This window comes from Mesoplodon mirus (genome assembly GCF_964341445.2).
Source record: "Mesoplodon mirus genome assembly, chromosome: X".
NCBI lineage: Eukaryota > Metazoa > Chordata > Mammalia > Artiodactyla > Ziphiidae > Mesoplodon > Mesoplodon mirus.
In genome coordinates, this window is record NC_138981.1 from 67,710,220 (window position 1) to 67,733,727 (window position 23,508).

Consider the following 23,508-nt stretch of genomic DNA (forward strand, 5'->3'; position numbering starts at 1 on the left):
AGTGATGCAGCTAGAATTTTAACCTAGATCTCTCTTATTCTGAAGTTCTTACTCTTTCTGTTAAACCACTGTGTTGTTAATTTTCCTGTTTACACAAAGATCCCATCTTCGTTCTTTCCTTGTTTCATTCTGTATTGTGGGAGGCTGACCTCAGCAAATTATATTTCCCAGTGCCCATTGCCAACTGTCTGCCTATTAGGTTTGGCCGATAATAGGAGGCACTGGTTGGATGAGTGGAGGGCAGGAGGAGAGGAAAAGCCAAGGTATCCCCCTTTTTCTGGAGGTGTCCATGACAGTGGCTACATCTCCTTTGTGGTACCAGCTCTGTAATACTGCCTTCTCCACTTTTCCCTTCAGCAGTAGCTGTGGTAGCAGCTTCCTGCTATTTCTAGTCTCTGGGCTGCCTCACCGTCTCCTGTCTGCCTTTCAGCTCTTTAATCTTTTGTAAGTGGTTCTTCATATTAAATTCCCTTGTTTAAACTATCTCAAGGTTTCTCAACCTTGGCACTACTGATATGTTGGGTTTATGGGGGCTCCCTTGTGCATTGTAGAATGTTTAGCAGCATCCCTGGCTTCTATCCATGAGTGCTAGTAGCACCCGCCCAGTTGTGAAAAAACAAAAATGTTTCCAGATTTTGCAAGACGTCCCTGGGGGAAAATTACCTCCTTTATACAATCATTGAGCTATAGCTTAGGTTCTATTTCCATATTAGGATGTGACTGAAACAATTACACTGCCAACATAAATGAAGCTCTGCTATAGATGATACAAAAATTTTAAGGGTAATCTTTGTTCTGAAAGAGCTTATGCTATGTATATGAATAACTAAAGCATATTTTCATGAAATAATTAATATGATACAAATATATGGTAGAATACATTCTGGATTAATGTTACTGGAATCCTAAAGAGGTAAATAAAGTATATTTTTCCTCAAGAGAATTCCTATAGAAGAAGCAGACTATATTTTGTTTACTCTTGTATTCTTAGCACCAGGAACAGTGATTGGCATGCAGTATGTGCTCAATACATATTTGCACAATAAATTAATTAATCCTGCTTAATTGAGAAGCTGATGTTCTTTTCTCTCAGAGCTACAAATCTGTTTGTGTGTGCTAAGTTCAGGGCCGACAAATAATGTACTGTGATCCCCAAACACCTGAAACAGAGATAACTAGATTACCCTACAGAGTATTTTATGATCAGATTTTAATGTATTTGAAGATCTGCTTTCTTTCACATGAGTTTAAAGGTTGACACAGACTGTTTTTATTGATTTGATGATAATAAGAAATGTCTCTTGTATAACTGTTAGGTTCTTTTAACTAGCATTTTGAGGTTACTTCCAAGTGGCTGAGTATAGATATGATGTATATTGCTTATTTACTTTGAGTAACTTATAGGTCATGTGTCTCAGTATGGATTTTGTATCAAGATCCAGTTAGTTTCACTTTTGAATAATGAGTTCAAAGAGTATAGGAGGCTGGTCATAAATGCCTGTTGTTTATGATTTATTCCTTTGTCAACATCTAGGGTACACAAAAAGATGCTTTGAGACAATCCTTGAGAAGATCTCTGTGGCTCTAAACAATACTGACTGGGTTAAAATAGTCCCTAAATGAGAGAAATTCTGATGTTTCTTGAGTTAGGGGTCAGATTTAGGGTCATCAATGGCTTGAGAGGTGGTAAACTTTATACCTCCAGATCCTCCAAGTACCAGGAACTATATATGCTAGAAAAGAACCTTGTAATTGGTGATCTGTTGGTGAGGCAATCTCTAGAGAAGCCAGCAAATTATGAGTGCATTTTACCTCTAATAACTCAGCCAAAATGCCAAGCTTATCTCTGTGTTTTGGGGTTTTTTTAGAGAAATTTTGAAATACATTTTTTTAAAATTTTTAATTGTTTTTTTTATTTTTTGGCCATGCCATGAGGCGTTTGGGATCCCCGACCAGGGGTAGAAACTGTGCCCCCTGCATTGGAAGGGCAGAGTCTTAACCACTGGACCGCCAGGGAAGTCCCTCTCTGTGTGTTTTAAGTCAAACAAACTAAGGCCAGGTATAGACAATGGCTGTGTTTTCTAAGTATATTTGCTATTGATTATATGTCATAGTCAAATGTAGGCAGTTCGGTTGTTACTTTTGGAGCATGCATGGTGGTTTAGAGGATGACAATGGGAAGCCCAACTGAATTTAGTCATGTGAAGCTTTTATTGGATCCCCGGGTTGTTTGCTCTTCCAGTCATATTTCATGAAAGTCTCATACCCTTCCTCTGAACACAGCACAGATTTACTATTCTTATGGCCATGGGATAGCTAAAATCTGGTCTGCTGTAGGTTCTGAGGGCATCTCTACCTTAATAAATAATGCAAGAGAAATAATGGCAAACTGGAACAATAGCCTCCTCCCAAAAGTAAGCAACCTCTTACTGGCAAATAGTTGGCTGCTTTGGGCTATGGAGAAAGCTGCTTGCCCTGGGGCAGATTTAAGTTCTATGCAGTACGAAATAAGTCCTTTTGCTATTTCTGTCTCACAGATCAGCATATCTTCTAACCCACATTAATTGGGATCCAATAAGCCTTGCCTCTTTACTACTCTTTCCAGAATTCTAGCATTATTGAAGTTAGCTAGCCTGTTTGACTTCAAAGATATTGACCAGTCAGATAATTTTGAATTAATGTCCCCTTTTCTTTCCTTTGTTGGTTGCATATTGCTAATTCTTGTTGCCTTCTTTTATCAAGGACTATGATGCCTTCTTTGAAGCCAGAGAAAATAATGCAGTGTATGCCTTTTTAGGCTTGACAGCCCCACCTGGTTCAAAGGTATGATTCATTTTTCCCCTTCTTTATAGGCCATTTTATTGTTGCTGGTTTTTTTTAATCAGTAAGATTTCCACTTTATTAAGTACTCAGATTAAGCCAGAGGCAGTGCAACATAGCTAAAAGGAAATGTCCCTGCTCCGCATGCACTTAATCCCTAGTAGGGCAGGCAGATGTGCATAATTAAATACAAAAAGTATGTGGATAGAAGGTAGGCCAAGTGACTTCCCTTCAAGCTGCCCAAGGTAGCAAATTTCTCATTGACCCATTCGCAAATAAGTGGTTAACAAGTTTAAAGACGCCATTATTCCAGTTGTCATGTATGGTATTACGTGGAAAGAAAGCATTTAGTTCATAGTAATCTTCTTGTCAGTATCTATTGTCCTTGTGTGACAGCAAATGCTAGAGTCACCTATTCAAATTAACTAAGAGCATTTGAGTATCAAAACTCGTCACTAAATTGCTGGCTGAATTTGGTGCTTTTCTCCTGCCAACAACAAATTAACTTTTCAAGTGGTGGTGTTCCCAGGGAAGATCATACAAAGAAAAATATTAAAAAATTAAGTTGCCTGTTTAAAAAATGTCTCAGAGCTGTGGACTTTAAATATATGTTTGCCTTTTACCATATTTCTTCTCCACAAAGGCTGATTTAATCAAAGTGTATGTCCCCTGCTCTATCATTTTACATTTTTGCTCTCAGAAGCTAATTTTTGTTAAACAGATTCTTCAAACTCCAGCTCCTTCTCCAGTTTTGAGGGTCTGTGTTATTGTCTGTATTTTCACTAGAGACTGTTTAGAGGCATTGTTGTCTGAGTCACTATGAAATTCTGTTTTCTTGCCAAACTTTCTTTTCCCATGGATAAAATGGCTTATTTTAGGCTTTGTATAATTTAAGTTGTAGGAAATCTTAGGTAAGGCATTTTTCTTTAAACAAGTTAGTAAAACCCAAGTCATTGATTTCAGTGCATATTAGAGGAAGTATAAAAGGAAGGATAGTCTGTTTTCTGTGACTGATGACTCTCTTTCCTTCAGTGAAAAGTAGGATCCATTCATTCAATAAATATTTACTGAGTGTCAAACATTGACTTGACATTGATGGTAGGGCAAATACGGAGAATAAACATAATCTCTACCTTCAAAGTGTTTACAACCTAGTGAGGGACATGTATATGAATAATTATACAATAAATATGTCTACAAATAATTATGATATAGTATGGTAAATTCTGTATGGTTGGTATGAATAAAGTACAGTAAGCATCCAAAGGAAATAATCATAAATTACTACTAAGGAGTTTGGGGAAGGTTCCACAGAGGAATTGGCATTTGAGCTGTTAGGGATTCTAAAACACTGAAGTAACACTAGGTGTCTTTCACAGTGGCTGCAATAGGAACCACTGCATTGGGATGTACCTGAACCCAACGGTATGTTCAGGGAGCAGAGTGTAATGCAACATGAATCTACTATAGGACATATTAAATAAGGGAGATGCATTAGGAGGTAAGATTGGCTAGGTAGGATGGGGCCAGATTATGAATACTAAGCTAGATACTTTCAGCTTTATTCTCTAGGCATCTAAAAGCCATGGTAGGGAATGAGGGAAGACAATGATGTGATTATCTTTGTATTTTAAGATGTGATTTGACCTATGTCTCAAGAAAATAAAATTGGCAGATGTGTGGATTGTGAAACATTGGAGAAATGAGATATTAGAGATGGGCTGGCCCATTAGAGGGTTCCTTAAGAGTCCAGAAAAGCAATGGAGAAGGCCTAAAGTGGGACTGCAGTTACAGAAAGGAAAAGATGGATTTAGGAGACACAGAAAAATCACTTGTGATAGGATTTGGCAATTTATGAGATGCTTATGTATGCAAAGAACTGGGAAGGATTGAAGCTATCTCTGAGGCTTCTAACTGGGTGATAGGGAAATGAAGCAAAAGTCATGGAGGAAACAGAAAAGTGAGTGATCCAAGGGAGGAGTTAGTCTTGGCAAAGAGAGGGCATGCAGTTTTCTTCTGAGACTGGATAGAATGAAGAGAGAAGGATAAAAATAGAAATTTTAATGTGTGGGGAGGTTAGGGAAGTTCACATTTGAAAATGTCTTATCTTTAGTATGAGGTAGGAAGAATGATCATCTGCTAGGAATGATGGGAAATTTGAGAATTGTAAAGATCCATTTGCTGTAAATAAGCTAAAGAGTAGGCGAAGATCATGAATGGAAGGATGGCTGAGCAAGATGAAAGTCCCTGTTGAAGTTAGAGTTCATGAGCCCACAGTGGAGCCAGTCAGCTTGTTTACAGTGTTTTTTTTTTTTTTTTCATCTTTGTCTAACCCTAGAAGTAGGAATAGAGTAAAAGAACAGCAGATGTTATCAAGGATTGAACTAGAGGGAGCTGATAGATCGGGATAAAGCAAAGAGGTCTGGAATTGACAGTGGAGTTGAAGGGTGGATTGGTAATAGGGAGATTTTGAATGTTAGTATTTAATAGGTTTTTCCCAAGATTAAAAGTGATAAATTTGATATCATAAGGATGATTTTTCTATCCTTCAGCTCAGTTTCCAGAGTTTTCCCCTTTAATTTAACAGGACAATAAGTCTTCCAGAAAGAACTGGCTGAAAATAAAGTATACGCAATAAGAAATACAACTAATTAACCCGCATTGGAAAAGTGCATTCATAATAAAAAGAAATGTGATAAAATGAGATACAATATTCATCTGTGAAGTTAACAAAGCTAAAACAAAGTTATAATGCTCAGTGCTGAGAAGTGTGCATTAAACATATTCTCTCATATATTACTGGTGATGATATAAATAGGTGCTACTGTTTGAAAACCAAAATAGCAAACATATATCAAGGACCTCAAAAATGTTTATAGTTCTTCATCCAGTAATTTTACTGGGTAGTAAGGCCTAATGAAATAATTCTATACATGGAAAAGTCTTTATGGATAAAAAAGTAAATCAAAATGTTATTTATAATCTTAAAAAATTTGAAAAAAAAGTTAAATGTCTAAAAATAGGGTCAACAAAAATAATTTATCCACTGAGTGAACTCATGCTCTCATTAAAAAATGAGAGTTTGTGAAAAGATACATTATAATGAGCTACAGAATTGTTTTTACTGTGTAATTAACATTCTATTGATAATTACATTTAAAATCTATGTATAGGACAAAAAGATATTGAAAGGAACCATAGCTAATAATATGAATGTTTTTCTTTTTTTCTCCATTTATTTACTTTCCAAATAATTAGAATACATTCTCTTTACATTTAAAAATTATTGAGGGATTCCTTGGTGTCGCAGTGGTTGAGAGTCTGCCTGCCGATGCAGGGGACACGGGTTCATGCTCCGGTCTGGGAAGATCCCACATGCAACGGAGCGGCTAGGCCCGTGAGCCATGGCCACTGAGCCTGTGCATCCGGAGACTGTGCTACGCAATGGGAGAGGCCACAATAGTGAGAGGCCCGCGTACCAAAATAAATGAATAAATAAATAATTTAAAAAATAAAAATTATATTAAAAAATTATTGAAAGCCAGTGCACTGGAAAGCTTGATATTTAAAAGTACCCAATGGCAAATATTTCCATAAGGCAAGGTATCCTCTGTAAGACAAATTTTTTTTTATTCTTTTGTATATTAGATTCAGTTAAACATGGTATATAAATATTTGCTCTTTACTCTTTTATTAATACAGAAGATAATTTCATAGCACTAGCATTTCTTACATTGCAGTATAGTTAATAGTTTTGATATGGTATAAAATAACTGATCTATTTTTACTAAAAAAATAAAAATCCAGTGATGTTCATGTTGAGAGGAATACCACTCCTCTGGAAAATCCATGTTCACTAGTAGGTTGAGGGTATAGAAAATGCTGGTTAAAGAAGTGTTCTCATTGGCTTTGGTTAAACCACCTAGCTCTAGGGAGGGGCCATGAAAATCTGCTTCTGCTGTGAGATTTGAAGCATTCCTATTTCCACTAAGCCCATCCCATTTTATTGCATCTCCAAGAGAAACTGTATGTTAATAACACTTAGCTGTGGTGTTGGTCTTAGTGACTAGGAAGAAAGTGGAAAGGAAAACGGCAGGAAAGAAGTCTGGATACCTGCAATGGACTAAGCATTGAGCTACACAGTTCACATTCATCTCATTTTATCTTTACTCCATCCTTATGAGCTAGGTGTCCTCAATACCATTTTATAGAGGAGGAAACTGATGCTTAGATAATTTAAGTAATTTGTCCAAGGCTACATAATAATTGAGTAGCAGATATGGAATTTGAACCCAGGATTATCTAACTCAAAACCAATGCATTTATAGAATGATGTATATAGTGGGAGTAGAGGGTGAGAACACATCATATGCCTGTTTCTAAAGCTCTCTGGTTGATTAAATAACTCATGATACTATAAATACTGGCTACTTACTTTTAGATAATAATAAAGCTTGTAGCACAATTTACATATTTGATGAATAAAACATAATTTAAAAAGTACATAATTTAAATATGGTGTATTCTTAAAGACAAATTACAAAGAAGTTTGAATTGCCTTTTGTTTTGGATTTTTGTGCTAGTAATTTCTTCCATTAAAAAGGATAAGTGAGAGCTAAGGAATTTATGACAAATTACAACAAAGATTGATAAGTGTGACTTTAGGGAACTAGGCTGTCTCCAAAATACTAGTTACTCAGAGTCATTACGTGCTCATAAGAAGAAGAACTTCACATTAGCATGTATTCACATTTTTATACCACTGCTTCCCCACCTATATGTAGTATGCCATTGAGGGGTTTTATGTATTTTTATTTTTTTATATTAATTTATTAATTTATTTTTTGCCTCATTGGGTCTTCATTTTGGTGCACAGACTTCTCACTGTTGTGGCTTCTCTGCAGAGCATGGGCTCTAGGAGTGTGGACTTCAGTAGTTGTGGCACGCGGGCTCAGTAGTTGTGGCTTGCGGGCTCCAGAGCGCAGGCTCAGTAGTTGTTGCGCACGGGCTTAGTTGCTCCACGGCATGTGGGATCTTCCTGGACCAGGACTCGGACCCATATCCCCTGCAGTAGTAGGCGGATTCTTAACCACTGTGCCACCAGGGAAGCCCAATTGAGGGGTTTTAGTATAAAATTCATTGTGTTGTGTGAGGAAGTTGTTGGAAGCTTGTTCTATAAAATGAAACAAAATACATAATGTGGGTCTAAGATATATTCATTTAGATAGCCAAACACCATGTTAGAAATTTCAAAAGAGCTTAGGGACGTTTGTTTTTCGTTTTTGACTAAGAGTTTTGGAAGGTGAGTCAGTAGTGTATTGCATATGTTTTGTTAAGGATGTATTAAGAATGAATTACACTGTCCTCTGGTTTCCTTCTTTCTATCATTTCTACCTCTCTCTCTCTTTTCTTTTTTTTTTTGGTAAAAATATAGCATCTTTTTTTGTTTGTTTTTTCCCCTTCTTCTGGGGTTAGCATCAGAGGCTCATTTTGGAATATGCAGCTGCTGTCACACCTCCTGAGACTGTCAAGTACTCAATTAGTGACAGATGTTTAGAGTGACATTGTCTAGCATACATGATTTCTACAGCTCAAGTCTGAGGTTTTTTCACCAGAGTCACTCTTGCCACCCATCCTTATTTCCAGAAATTTTCCTTGAAGTGTATTTTGTGTCGAGTACTATGTTAAGTGCCAGAGCACACCTATAGGTCAGAGTTCCTATGCTAGAAGTACTCACCATCCACAGGAATAGAAAGACAACCTTACCTCTTCGAGCCTACTGCCATGAAATTTAAAAGCAACAATATTTTAGCAAATAACACATTTTCTAATTAGCTTAATCCTTAAACAAAACTCGCGTGACTGTAAACTGTAGGTGACAATGTTTTTGAACACTCAATTTTTGTGAAAAATCATTCAAAACAGAACTTAGCTACTTTTAAATAAAATGTCAACTATAATTGTAAATCACTTGCTTTTATGGAATTATAGACAGTTCTCTATGACATCTGTTTCTAGGCAGAAGTTTCTATTTTTTTTTAATTTTTCTATTAAGAATTTTTAAGCAGTCTTTTCTGGGGGCTGTTTTTCTGATTTTGAATATTCTTAGCAATTTAAGGTAATATAGTCTAACCAAAATACACACGGATGCCTGCTTTGTGATATTTAACTGTGTTGTTTGTTTTTCGTTTCAGGAAGCAGAAGCTCAGGCAAAGCAGCAAGCATGAACCTTAAACATTCTGCCTTAAGCATCCTGACAAAGGAGTCTCCACTGCTTTTTATAAAATAACAAAATTATCTTGGCTTCAAAAGAAATAGGCTTAATGTTGAAATAATAGATAGGTGTTGTTTTCACATGCAAACAATCAAAATGAATACATAATTAAAATGTGAACATTATGATGAGGAGAATGGGAGATGAACTTAAAATTTTAAGTAGGTGTCATGGAATAGTATTGTTGTCTGCTAAGGCATTTTATGTACATCAGTGATTTTAAAAAGCAAACACCTGTTCCCTTTTTTGATATTATTATTGCAACTTAAGTATATCTGTAGCTCTACATTGAGTAACTTTAAAAGATGAGTGACAAAGAAAGAATCTGTCTCTTGTTCCCAAATTGCCTCAATTTTACTCAACAAAAATATGTACTTTTTTGATGTGAAATTATTGTGATTAAAAAGTAGTTGCAGATAATGTTTATGATATGTCAGACATTGTAATTTCTGATGGTAATTATAACATTTACATTCTTTTGTAGTTAAAACTTCTATGTACTGAACCACAGGTTTTCTAGACTTCTAAATGTAGCCTTTCATTGCATGTTTCAGTGATCAGAACAGATGACCTCCCACCAAAATAAGGATGTATTCAGTTGACAGATTTCTTGCTTAACTACACAGCTATGATGCAATCATGCTACTAAGTTGTTTGCCCCAGTGAAATATGCATATGTATGCTATGGAAGTGGGATGGCAAATAAGTTAAAAACGGCATCCTTTTGCAAAGAACTCAGACTTTTAATTAAATATTTTAAAATAGGTTGGAACTCATTTTTCCCCTTTTAAAACAACTTGTGATCACGAATGCCACTATCTCTCAGATATTTGAACTTTTTGTTTCAGCTTAGGCATATATTGTATGAGTACATTAATCTAAGCAGGGAAAATCATTTCTATGACTCTATTCCAGTGAATAGCATAAGTATCAGATAAAAGGATCAATTTAAAAAGTGTTAATTTTGAAAACTTCTAAGAAGACAAGAAACATTATTGCCTAAATCACCCAGAAGACACATATATTGTACTTTAGTTCCACATTACTATTGTACTTTAGTTTCACATTACTAAAAACGAACACCTTTTACTTTATCATATCATTTGATGTATGCAAGTCTGTGCTCTTTGCCAAAATCAACATACAATGAAGACATGGCTTTGTTTACTGAGATTCAAACATGATTCAATGCTTTAAAATAAACTCAGTATTGTCAGAAACATAATTTTTGTGTTTGTGTTCGTGGAGTTTCTAAATAATGTAATAATAATTTTAGATGGGTAATATATTTTTTAGATGGTGGGGAAGGAGAAAAGAGAAAATAATAGAAAGAAAACAATTTGAATAAACTTTCTAAATTTCCTATTTAGGACTCTGAATTTTGCAATACACACTAGAGTCAAACAAGTACTCCATTGTTTTGTGTACAAAAATGCGCTATGGAGAACTCTAAAGTAAACAAGGTATCTTGTAATAAATTCTGGAAAATGCTAAAACATTTTTCAATATTTTCTCCTGAGCTTTATCAAATGCAGATGATGACACTTGCAATATTTTATGTGGGCATTTTTACTTTTAGTATCAAATAAGTTAACACTGTCAAAAAAATAGACATTCTTTAAAAATAGAAGATCTTTTTGAGATGTGTATGTCTACTAGACTATACCTTACAATTAGCATATATGTATATTTAAAGTAAAATGTTTTATTGAGTCTTGCCAAATTGAAATCTTTCTTTCTGTCAGCTGAGTACTATATGTCCTGTAGATACAAGAAAAGCAAGTGAAATTCTGAATATTAGGGAGCTGCCTTCAAGGCTATGCTGAGGCCACACCCACTTTTTTAAATTTTTATTTTATTTATTCATTTTTTTTCTGTGTTGGGTCTTCGTTGCTGCACATGGGCTTTCTCTAGTTGCGGTGAGTGGGGGCTACTCTTTGTTGCAGTGCACGGGCTTCTCATTGCAGTGGCTTCTCTTGTTGCAGAGCACAGGCTCTAGGTACGTGGGCTTCAGTAGTTGTGGCTCACGGGCTCTGGAGAGCAGGCTCAGTAGTTGTGGTGCATGGGCTTAGTTGCTGTGCAACATGTGGGATCTTCCCGGACTAGGGATCGAACCCGTGTCCCCTGCATTGGCAGGTAGATTCTTATCCACTGTGCCACCAGAGAAGCCCCTGAGGCCTCTTTTAAGAAGGACTAAAAGATGTCACACTGTCCTAAAGACACACTAAACTCCAAGAGATAGTAGGAAGCTGCAATAACTAAGCCAGTGAAATCAGTACACAAGCCTGAAAGCAAAGCAGAAGAAAGGTGGGGTTTGGGTCTCTGGTATTTCATGAGCAACTGAGCCCCTGTTTTCCTAGATTGCTCTTGATTCACCTTTCTGAGGTTGGGAGTGTGTACTCATTTTCTGAGATACCTACTCCCCAAAGTCTCCACCTCCATCGGTGTGCTGGTCTGCTCTGTTCCCTCCAATTCCCAAGCAGCACACTAAGCAAGGTAGTAGCATGGTTCCCCAATGTTAAAGCTCTCTTGGTTTCCAGAACCAAGAAACAAGAAGCTTTAGAAACAGCTTCATTAGTAGTAGTAGTAGTATTTAGGGAACAATATATAACCATCTACTTGTATGTATGAAATTAAACCAATATAGATACAGATGTGTGTGTGTGTGTGTGTATATATATATGTATATGTGTATATATGTATATGTATATATATGTGTATGTGTGTGTGTGTGTGTGTGTGTATATATATATATATATATATATATATATATATATATATTCACACAGAACCATCTACTATGACTCTTGGGGTATCTCAGGGAGTTAAGCAGGATTGCAAAATTATTTTTGCTCTACTAAGGTTTTCCAGAAATGACTATAAGGGAAGAGGTTTTCGGAAGCAGTGAGAAGAATTCCTAACTTCCTCCTGACAGGTAGGAACCCGAGGATTGAATGGAATTCCTTGTATCATGTGACTATTCTAGCTGTTGTGGGAAATGCCTGCATTTCCTAATGGCTCATTCAAGCTCCCAGATTATGGAAACTAATGGTGATCATGCAAGAGGTATCTGGAGAACAGGAGCAGGCATCTTACTCTGCTAGGCAGAATTTTAAATTAAGATCATTTTCAGCATAAGATGACAGACCACTAAGCATTTCTCCCATCCCACCTCTGTCACCTGTACTAGAAGAAGAGCTCTTCAGTCCCCTTGTATGACACTCCATAACCTTTCTGCTTCATTTTTTTAAAACGACTATATGAAATATAAAGGGAATTCCTCTGGACAAAAAAAAAAAAATCTAAAAACCCTGCAATTGAGGGGCCTTATATGCAAAGGGATAAATTTTATTACCCCAAGGAAGAGGGCTGTATAAATACAGAGGGGTTTTATATGCATATTAACCTTAGTTATCATTTTGGGTCTCTTTATTTCTTCCTGTGGAATTAAGTTAACATCTGGTGTCATTTCTTATTCCAGTATAGTTATATGCCCTTAGGACAACTTCCAGAACTTTCAGTTACTTTTGAAATTTCTTCAGTAAAATTGCTGTTTTGAAGGGGAAATTTCTGCCATACTCTTTACCACACCATTACAAAAGCACAGCATGATTGTCTTTCACGATAAAATATATCTCATTTCCTCCACAAGTTAAAACATTTTAACATTAGTTTTCTTTGGCTCTAACATGCTTGGAATGTACATGGAAATATAGTATGCCTTCAGTCCCTCCAACCTATCATGCCATGGGATTTATGAGAAAAATAAGTTTCCTCAAAGTTTTATCAAAATGACACAGCCGTAAAAGTAGGTGATCTTCCTAGGTTTCTTATTAAAATATACTGTGGGAAGGTTAACCTAATGACCAAAGTTAAAAATGAAAGGACAAAGAAAAGGTCTCAATTTCAGAAATTGTTCAAATCATTGAGTTTCTTGAAGACCTTGAGTTATTAATTTGTATTACTACTGGAGTAATTAATTTGCATTACTGCTGAATTAATGTAGGAAAAGAGGCAGAGAGACAGTAGTGGATACTTGTTTTGGCAACTTAATTTCTACTCTCCCTCTTTTAAGTAAAGAAAAAATAGCTACAGAGCATATAGGGCACCTTTTCCTTCTTCACTTTTTTCTCCACTCGAATCCTAATTATTTAGATTGTGACTGGGCATAGTGAAGGCTGTGTATCAACTCTGGGCACTCTGCTAGGTCATATGCCTACATAATTTTACTTAATCTTCACAACAGTCATGAGAAGTAGGTGTAATAGTTCAATTTATGTGTTAATTTGGCTAGGCTAAAATTCCCAGATATTTGGTCAAACACCAGTCTAGATGTTGCTGTGAAAGTATTTTTTAGATGTGGTCAACGTTTAAGTCAACAGACTGAGTAAAACAGGTAACCCTCTATACTGTGGGCAGACCTTTTCCAATTAGTTGAAGGCTTTAAGGGAAAAAGATCTAGACCTCCTGAGGAAGAAGGAATTATGCCTCCTGACTGCCTTTGGACTCAAAACTGCAATGTCAACTGTTGCTGGAATTTCCAGCCTGCTGTCCTGCTTTGCAAATTTCAAACTTTCAGACTTGCCAACCACTACAATCACATTAACCAATTATTTTAAATGGATGTATGTGTTTTTTCTATTATTTCTTTTTCTCTGGAGAACCCTAACTAATACAGTAGATATTATTATCTCCATATTTTTGATGGAAAAACTGAAGTTCTGTAACTTGCTTGGGTCACACAGCTGGGAAATGGCAGTTACCTAAGTCTTAGTAACTCTAACATCTGTGTTTTTTTGTCACCCTAAAAATTATCATGAAAGGAATCTTCATTTTCTGCCCATCTCTACTCTTAGGGCCCATATATGAAATAAATACATTTCTGAAAAATTGACTATAAAGTCAAATTCTGGGGCTTGAATACTTTGTAAAATTTGCTTACATTTAAAAATTAAATCCTGGTCCTACTGAATATTGCTGTTGTTATGACAGCATAAAGTCTGAGCTGTGAAATGGAATTCTGAGGCAAATACATGCAAGCAATTTAGAAAAACAAAGAGGAAGTAGAGATTTTACTTCAATGATTTTTCTTGTCCAATTTAAATCTGTCTCTTCACTCACAAAGCAGTTTGATTCTTTTTTTTTTTGCTGTACGCGGGCCTCTCACTGCTGTGGCCTCTCCCGTTGCGGAGCACAGGCTCCGGACACACAGGCTCCGCGGCCATGGCTCGCGGGCCCAGCCGCTCCGCGGCATGTGGGATCTTCCGGGATCGGGGCACGAACCCGTGTCCCCTGCATCGGCAGGCAGACTCTCAACCACTGCGCCACCAGGGAAGCCCCAGCATTTTGATTCTTATGCTGACTTTATCAGCTCACTCAGGGGAAAAAGTCAAATGAGGTATTGGATTGACAGCTTCTGGCCTGACTTCAATTGATTAAGTCAGTCAAAACAAGCAGGTTTGTTCATGTAGATGGAGCTTGGGATAAATTATGGATAATTCCATTTCTTTTCACTTTTCCTCTCAATAGAGGAAACATATGCAAATCACGTGCGGTTTTATCTATGTCTAAGTATTAGTAAAATATTAATGAAAGCACTGGAGAAGACTGTGCATTAAATTTATAATAACTAGCTTGAAGTGGAGGTGGGAAAAACCACAAAGTAAGCACCTGGTATAGTGACTGACACCTCAGCAAGTTGTACATCGGTCTACATAGCTGATGGCAAATAGGCTTTCCAACTCCATTCTACATTTTTTGTTTCCTACAATGGATTTGATATGCTCTGAGGAAATAAAAAGAAAAAATGCATTCCTGGTCGTCAAAGAACTTTGTTTTAAAACTCTTTTTCTCTACATTTCATAATGTCTAAATTTTAAGGTGCTACAATGAGGGGTAATTATAATTAATCATTCAACCCATATTTTTAGTCACATACTGTATATTGATAGCAGGCACATTTTTTAGGGCTGAGAACACTGCCATGAACAATACATTATCTCTACTTTTAAGAAACTAATAGTGTAGTGTGGGATGATGTACAAATTGCTAGACATTTCTAATACAGAAAGGTAAGTGGTGCTAAGAGAAGACTTAGGAGAGATACCTCATTATGTGTTGTATGTAGGAGGTAATCAGGCATACTTTCCTATAGGAAGTGATATATAATCCAAGACATAGAGACTAAGAAGGAGTTAGTCAGGTAAAAGAGTAAGGGGAGTGCAGCAGTATGTTCCCCGGCTTGGATGCAAGAGACATCATGGAGCATTAAAGAAACTATAAGTACTTCAGCATGGCTAAGGTAGAGACTCTCCGTGGTCAGCACACATATTACAAATGTGGGGGTGGTTGTGATAATATAAGAAGCTAGGGTGGTAGGCAAGTATATATATATATATATATATATATATATATATATATATATATATATATATATATAGTTTGTTTGTTTTGGCTGTGGTGGGTCTTAGTTGCAGCATGTGGGATATTTCGTTGCAGCGTGCAGGCTCCAGACCACGTGGGCTGTGTAGTTTGCTGCACACAGGCTCTCTAGTTGAGGAATGTGGGCTCAGTAGTTGTGGTGCATGGGCTTAGTTGCTCTGCGGCGGCATGTGGGATATTAGTTCTGGGACCAGGGATCAAACCCATGTCCCCTGAATTGGAAGGCAGATTCTTTACCACTGGACCACCAAGGAAGTCCCTTTAATATATTTTTATTCTTCTTTGAAACGTCCTACTGCCATTATTTGGCAGTCTGCTTTTGTAATGAGTGGTCCATGTAATTTTTTTCAGTTTAAAAGTTAATTAATAGATTACTTTTTAGAGCAGTTTTAGGATTAAAGAAAAATTGAGCAGAAAGCACAGAGTGTTCTCATACATTCCTCTCCATCTCCCAGTTTCCAGTATTATTAACATCTTGCATCATTGGAGTATATTTTGTTATGATTGATGAACCAATATTGATAAATTATTATTTACTTAAGTTCATAGCTTACATTAGGCTTTACTCTGTGTTTTACAGTTCTATGGGTTTTGACAAATGTGTAATGTCATATCCATTAGAGTATTATAATGTTATATTACATTACAGTAACATAATAATTTCATTGTCTTAAGAGTCCCTTCTCTTCCACCTATTCATCCCTCCCTGCCTGCCCCATTCAAGTCATTTGATTTTCTATCTGCTCAGAAATTTATTGCATTTTGTCATTTACTCATATGCTTTACATTTTACTTGATGTACTTTTTTACTTTTTTTTAAAAAAAATGTTACATTCCTTAAGATTGGAAAGGATTTTAAGAGATCATGTAGCCCAGGGGTGTTAAATAAATTGTCCAAAAGCTTTCCTTACCCATTCCGTTGTCCATGGAAGATATTGTTAAAGGATCATAGTGCTCTTTCCTACTGTGCCTCAGAATCCTTCTAAACACATTACTTTAGAAAGGCAATAACAATCACCAGATCTGGCACAAGAGTTAAAACCTATTTGCTACTTTAATCTTGTCTAAACCAACCTCATTTTACCAAAAAAGGAAATTGAAATCCAGAAAACTCAATTGATTTACGCTAGGACACAAAGCTGGTAACTTGCAAAATAAGAATAATTTGCAAGTTACTTATTCAAGAGTCTAGGGTTTCTTATTCAATCCAGTGATGTTTCTACTATGCCTCTCTTAGGGTCATCTTGAAAGAGAAGTTGGTGAAGTGACAAAAAAATCATTATAAAGTGCATACTTCAAGATTTTTTTTTCAAAAACATGCATTTCTATTTCCAATACTGATCACTTCTGATTATGAAGCAATCACCAGTTAGTGCTTTTTAAACCTGATCGGTACAACTTTTTCTTCAAGGTAAATATGAAATAGGTGCCCAGTATGGACGACATGCACGTGGAGTTTTTCTGATTAAAATAGGTGTGTGTGTATATGTGTATTTGGGGGAGTATGAGTCAGGCTGGCTCTATTTTCTCCCCCGTACTCTGCCAAACATCAAATAATTCTAGGGAACTCCTAAGACTCTAACAAGAATAGTTTGAAAGCCCTTGCACTAGAGGAACAAGTATTTATGCCTAAGGAATTATTAACTGTATATATTCATACTTTACAATGTATTTCCCCATCTCAGATACCATATATCTTTTATTAACACAAAGGCTCATAGACTAATGTATCGATTATCTACCCAAATTATGCCAACAAATTATTAATGACTCATCTTTATAATGTGCTTGATTTAAGAAACAGACTTCATATTAGATAATTAAATCAGGTCAATGATGCTATAGGAGACTATCTCTGTATAAGTAAGGTAAGATTACTGAAATATACCTTGCTTATTTATGCTATGTTATACACAATATTTCTGTTTTTTAAAAACTAACTTGAAATATATTCTAATCTCATTATTACACTCCTGTCATAGAAGGAAGGGACTCAGAACAATCCAAATGTTCTTTAGCCAGCTGTGTCTTCTTTCTTACTATAAGTTCCCTTGTACTTCAAAGCCATATCAGTAATTCTTTGCACTATCATCATATTCTCTCTCTCTCTCTCTCTCTCTCTCTCTCACACACACACACACACACACATACACACACACAGTCTGAAAAATGTATATTTTTAAAAAAAATAATGTAAAAAAGCCTTAATTTTAGGTTTGGGTCATCCGTTTCAACCCATTACAATAATGGCTTTCCAACTTTGTTGGTTATGATATCCAGTGACACACACACCCTAAATCATGATAATGAATAAATGAATACATGTCTATATGTGTATGTACCTCTGTCTACACCTATTTCTCTATATACACATTTACATACACGTAATCAATTTCTCCATATATGTTTATAACTGGAAAATAAATTTTACAAAAGAGTATTTTTTTCCTTTTCCCACTTTCTCTAATGTAATTAGGAAGAGTCTACCAATCTCATTATATTTGTGAGTTTGATGAAAATGTTCTAAGGCATCAAATACATGGTCACCCAGAACATTGTCTTTTATAAGTATTTTATTAGAAGTCCCAATGGCGATATTTTGCATTTCTCTATTAACACATAATTCCTGGACTATTGATTCCCTTTCTACCATTGGAAATAGAGTTATTAATGCATTTAAATCTGATAAGATTAGAGAAACAATTGCAGAAACCTCAGAACCAAAAGAGAAAAAAACTCAATCTTTAACATTCTGTTCCTATAAAACCGCTCTAGGTTCCAAAATCTCTATCAGTGAGGGTTCTTCAGAGGAACAGAACAGAAGAACAAATAGGATATATATGCATATCTAGGAGATATATATATATATATACATATATATATATGTATGTATGTATATATATATATATACATATATATATGTCCTATATATAAGTAGGAATTATTTTATATCTGAATTATAAATATATATGAATTATTTTAAGGAATTGACTCACACGATAATGGTGACTGGAAAGTCTGGAATTTGTAGAGCAGATTGGCAATCTAGAAACTCAGACAGGAGGTAATGCTGCAGCTTTTTGTTTGTTTGCTTATTTGTTTATTTTACGAAATTAAACTTCCTTGTTCATTAAGCAGTTTCTTCCCATTCCAACTCCCCCAAGCACCAGGCAACCAACAATCTGCATTCTGTTTTTATAGATTTATCTATTCTTGACATTTCATATAAATGGAATCGTACAATATGTGACCTTTTGTGTCTGGCTTCTTTCACTTAGCATAATGTTTTGGAGATTTATTCATGATATAGCATGTATCAGTACTTTAATCTTTTATGACTGAATAACATTCTATTGTTTGTATATACCAATTTAACTACTCATCTGTTAATGGACATTTGGGCTGTGTTCACCTTAGGCTATTATGATTAGGGTTACAATGAACATGTTTGTACATGTATATATATCTAGGAGTATATGTTTGGGATCATATGATAATTCTATGTTATTTTTGAGGAACTGATCAACTGTTTTCCAACATGGCTACACAATTTTGCATTTCCACCAGCAGTGCACAGAGTCCCAATTTTTCTGCATCCTCTCCAACACTTGTTAATATCTGTTTGTTTGATTTTTTTGTTTAGATAATAGCCATCCTAAGGGGTGTGGGGTGGTATCTTATTGTGGTTTTGATTTACATTTCCCAAATGACTAATGATGTTGAACATCTTTACGTGTGTGTTCGCCATTTGTATATTTTCTTTGGAAACATGTCTATTCAAGTCCTTGCCCATTTTTTAATTGGATTGTTTGTCTCTTTGTTTTTGAGTTATGAGTTCTTTATATATTCTAGATACTCCACTCTTACCAGATACATGATTTACAAATATTCTATCCCATTCTGTATGCTGTTTCTTCCCTTTCTTGATAGTCTTCTTTGAGGCACAAATATTTTTAATTTTGATGATATCCAATTATCTCTTTTTATGTTTGGTTGCTTGTGTTTTGGTGCAAGAAACTACTACCTAATCCAAAGACACAAAGGTTTAACTCTATGCTTATTTCTGAGAGGTTTATAGTTTCTGATCTTACATTTATGTCTTTAATCCATTTTCAGTTAATTTCTGTACCTGTATATGGTTTGAGATAGAGGTCCATATTAATTATTTTCCATGTAGATAGCCAGGTGTACCTGCATAATTTCTTTAAAAGACTATTCTTTCCCCAGTGAATAGTCATGGTACCATCATCAAAAATTAATTGATCATAGATATATAGGTTTTATTTCTGGGCCCTCAATTCAATTACATTTGTCTATATGTCTAACCTTATGCCAGTGTCACACTGTTTTGATTACTGTAACTTTGTAGTAAGTTTTGAAATTGAGAATTGTGAGTTTGCAACTTTGTTCTTCTTTTTCAAGATTGTTTTGGCTATTTGGGACGACTTGCAGATCCATATGAATTTGAGGAACAATTTACCCATTTCTGCAAGAAAAGGCTGTTGGAATTTTGGTATGGATTGAATTGAATCTGTAGATTGATTTGGGTACAGTACTGCCATTTTAACATTAAGTATTCCATTCCATGAATGCAGGATGTCTTTCCATTTATTCAGGTCTTCAATTTCCTTCCTGAGTAATTGGCAGTTTTCAGTGTATAAGTCTTTCATCTCCTTGGTTACATTTCTGCTTAGTTATTTTATTCTTTTGGATGCTATTGTAAATGGAATTGTTGTCTTAATTTTTTTTCATATTTTTCATTGCTCTTGTATAGAGACACAAGTGCCTTTTTGTGTGTTAATCTTTTACCCTGCAACTTTGCTGAATTAATATAAGCTCTAGTTGCTTCTTTGTGGATTCCTTGAGATTTTCTATACATAAGATCATGTTATCTGTGAATAGTAATAGTTTTGCTTCATCTTTTCCAAATTTGATGTCTTTTATTTCTTTTTCTTATCTAATTTTTATGGATGGAACTTCCAGTAAATTGTTGAATAGCAGTGGAGAAAGCAGACATCTTTGTCTTGTTTCTGATCTTAGGGAGAAATGTTTCAGTCTCTACCAATTTAGAATGATGTTAGTAATGTGTTGTTGTTGTTGTTGTTTTTAATAAATTCCCTTTATCATGTTGGAGAATTTCCCTTCTAGTCCTAGTTTTCTGAGAGTTTTTTTTTTTATCATGAAATGGTATTGGATTTTGTCAAATGCTTTTTTTTGCATCAATTGAGATGATTATGTGTTTTTTTAATTTCCTTCTGAATGTGGTATATTGCAATAATTGATTTTCTTATGTTGAACCACTCACATTCATAGGATAAGTCTCGCTTGTGGTGTATAATCATTTTAATATGCTGTTGCAATCAGTTTACAAGTAATTTTGTGAATATCTACACCTATATTCATAAAAAGATATTGGGCTGTAATTGTCCTTTCCTGTGATGTCTTTATCTGGCTTTGGTTTGAGAGTATGCTGGCTTCATAGAATGAGTTAGAAAACATTCCATTGTTTTCTATTTTTCAGAGTAGTTTGAGAAAGATTGGTGTTAATTCTTTTTCAAAAGTTTGGCAGAAATTACCATTAAATTTTTCTGTTCTAGGACTTTTCTTTGTTTGTAAAATTTTGATGACAGATTTAATCCCTTTACTTTATATAGTTCTCTCCAGATTTTCAATTCCTTCTTGAGTCAGTTTTGGTAGTTTGCATGTTTCTCATATTTTTGCCCATTTCATTTAGGTTATCTAATTTGTTGTTCTACAATCATTAATAGTATTATCTTATAATTCTTTCAACTTCTCTAGAATTAATAGTAATGTCTCCATCTTCTTTCCTTATTTTAATATTTTGAGGCTTTTCTCTTTTTTCTTTGTCAGTCTAGCTATAGTTTTATAATTTTTTTTTGATCTTTTCAAAGAACCAAACTTTGGTTCCATTGATGCGCTCTTGTCTTTCTATTCTTCCTATCTGGTCTATCCTAGAGAATAGCCCATATACTCTTGAGAAGAAGGTGTACTCTGCTGCCATTGGGTGGAGTCCTTTATATGCTTAGGTTATATTGTTATTCAAGTACCCTTTTTCCTTATTGACCTTCTATATTTCTAATTGATATCACCTTATCTGAAATAACATATAAAAAATTTGCTCTTATACAGCTTTTTCCAAACACCCCTATATGTTGTTTTTATCACAAATTGCATCTTTATTATGTAACCAATAACACAGATTTTTATGCATTATCTTTTAATTCACATAGGAAATAAACAGAGGAGTTACAAACAAAAATAAAATAATACTGGTTTTTATATTTATCTGTGTAGTTACCAATACTGTGATTCTTTACTTCTTTGTATGGCTTTGAATTATTGTCTAGTGTCCTTTCATTTTATTATGAATAAACCCCTTTAGCATTACTTGTATGGTACGTCTACTGGTAACAAAATCCCTCAGCATTTGTTTATCTGGTGAAGGTGGTTTTTCTTTTTTACAATTTTCTGGCTTCTTTTTAAACTGAGATGTAGTTGATGTACAATACTATGTAAGTTACAGGAGTACAATATAGTGATTCACTATTTTAAAGGTTATACTCCATTTATAGCTATTATAAAATAGTGGCTATATTTCCTGTGCTGTACAATATATCCTTGTATAGTATTTATTTTCAACATAATTGTTTTACCACTTAATCCCCTACTCCAAAATTTCCCCTCCCCCCTCCCCCTCCCCACTGGTAACCACTAATTTGTTCTCTATCTCTAAGTCTGTTTCTGTTTTGTTATATTCACTAGTTTGTTTCTTTTCTAATATTCCACATATAAGTGATATTATACAGTACTTGTATTTCTCTGACTTATTTCACTTAGCACAATACCCTCCAAGTCCATCCATGTTGTTGCAAACGGAAAAATTTCATTCTTTTTTGTGGCTGAGTAATATTCCATTGTATCTATATCTATCTATCTATCTATCTATCTATCTATCTATCTATCTATCTATATAGATATATACCACATCTTCTTTAACCGTTCCTCTGTTGATGAACACTTAGGTTGTTTCAATATCTTAGCAATCATAAATAATTCTGCTATGAACATTGGGGTGCATGTATCTTTTAGAATTATTATTTTTTTCAGATGTATACCCAGAAGTGGAATTGCTGGGTCATATTTGAGTTCTATTTTTAGTTTTTGGAGGAACCGCCATACTGTTTTCCATAGTGGTAGCACCAATTAACAATTAACAGTGTATGAGAGTTCCCTTTTCCACATCCTCACCAACATTTGTTATTTGTGGTCTTTTTGGTGACAGCCATTTTGACAGGTGTGAGGTGATATCTCACTGTGGTTTTAATTTGCATTTCCCTGATGATTCACAATGATGAACATCTTTTCATGTGTTTGTTGTCAATCTGTATGGTTTCTTTAGAAAAAGGACTATTCAGGTCTTCTGCCCATTTTTTGATTGGGTGTTTATTTATTTATTTGATGTTGAGTCTTATGAGCTGTTTCTATATTTTGAATATTAACCCATTATTGGTCATATCATTAACAAATATTTTCTTCCATTTGATAGGTTTTCTTTTCATTTTGTCTATGGATTCCTTAGCTATGCAAAAGATTTTAAGTTTAGTTAGGTCCCATTTATTTATTTTTATTTTCATTTCTTTTGCTTTAGGAGACAGACCCCAAAAAATATTGCTACAATTTATGTCAAAGTGTGTTCCGCATATGTTTTCTTCTAGGAGTTTTATGGTTTCTGGTCTAACATTTATGTCTTTAATCCACTTGACTTTAATTTTGTATATGGTATGAGAAAATGTTCCAATCTCATTCTTTTACATGTAGCTGTCCAGTTTTCCCAGCACCACTTATTGAAGAGTCTGTCTTTTCTCCATTGTATAACCTGCCTCTTTTGTCATTGATCAATTGAGTATAAGTGTATGGGTTTATTTTGGGCTCTCTATTATGTTCCATTTATC

At 35.0% G+C, this 23,508-nt stretch overlaps 1 protein-coding gene across 1 annotated transcript in view; it reads left to right on the forward strand.

Annotated features, from left to right (window-relative positions):
• Positions 1–10,319, forward strand: part of SH3BGRL (SH3 domain binding glutamate rich protein like) — a 77,076-nt gene extending 66,757 nt beyond the window's left edge. The window contains exons 3-4 of the mRNA XM_082610609.1: positions 2,743–2,823; positions 9,015–10,319. Coding sequence (XP_082466735.1) covers positions 2,743–2,823; positions 9,015–9,047 — 114 coding nt within the window. The 3' untranslated portion in view covers positions 9,048–10,319. The remainder of the gene's footprint in view (positions 1–2,742; positions 2,824–9,014) is intronic.
• The last annotated feature ends 13,189 nt before the right edge of the window (positions 10,320–23,508 follow it).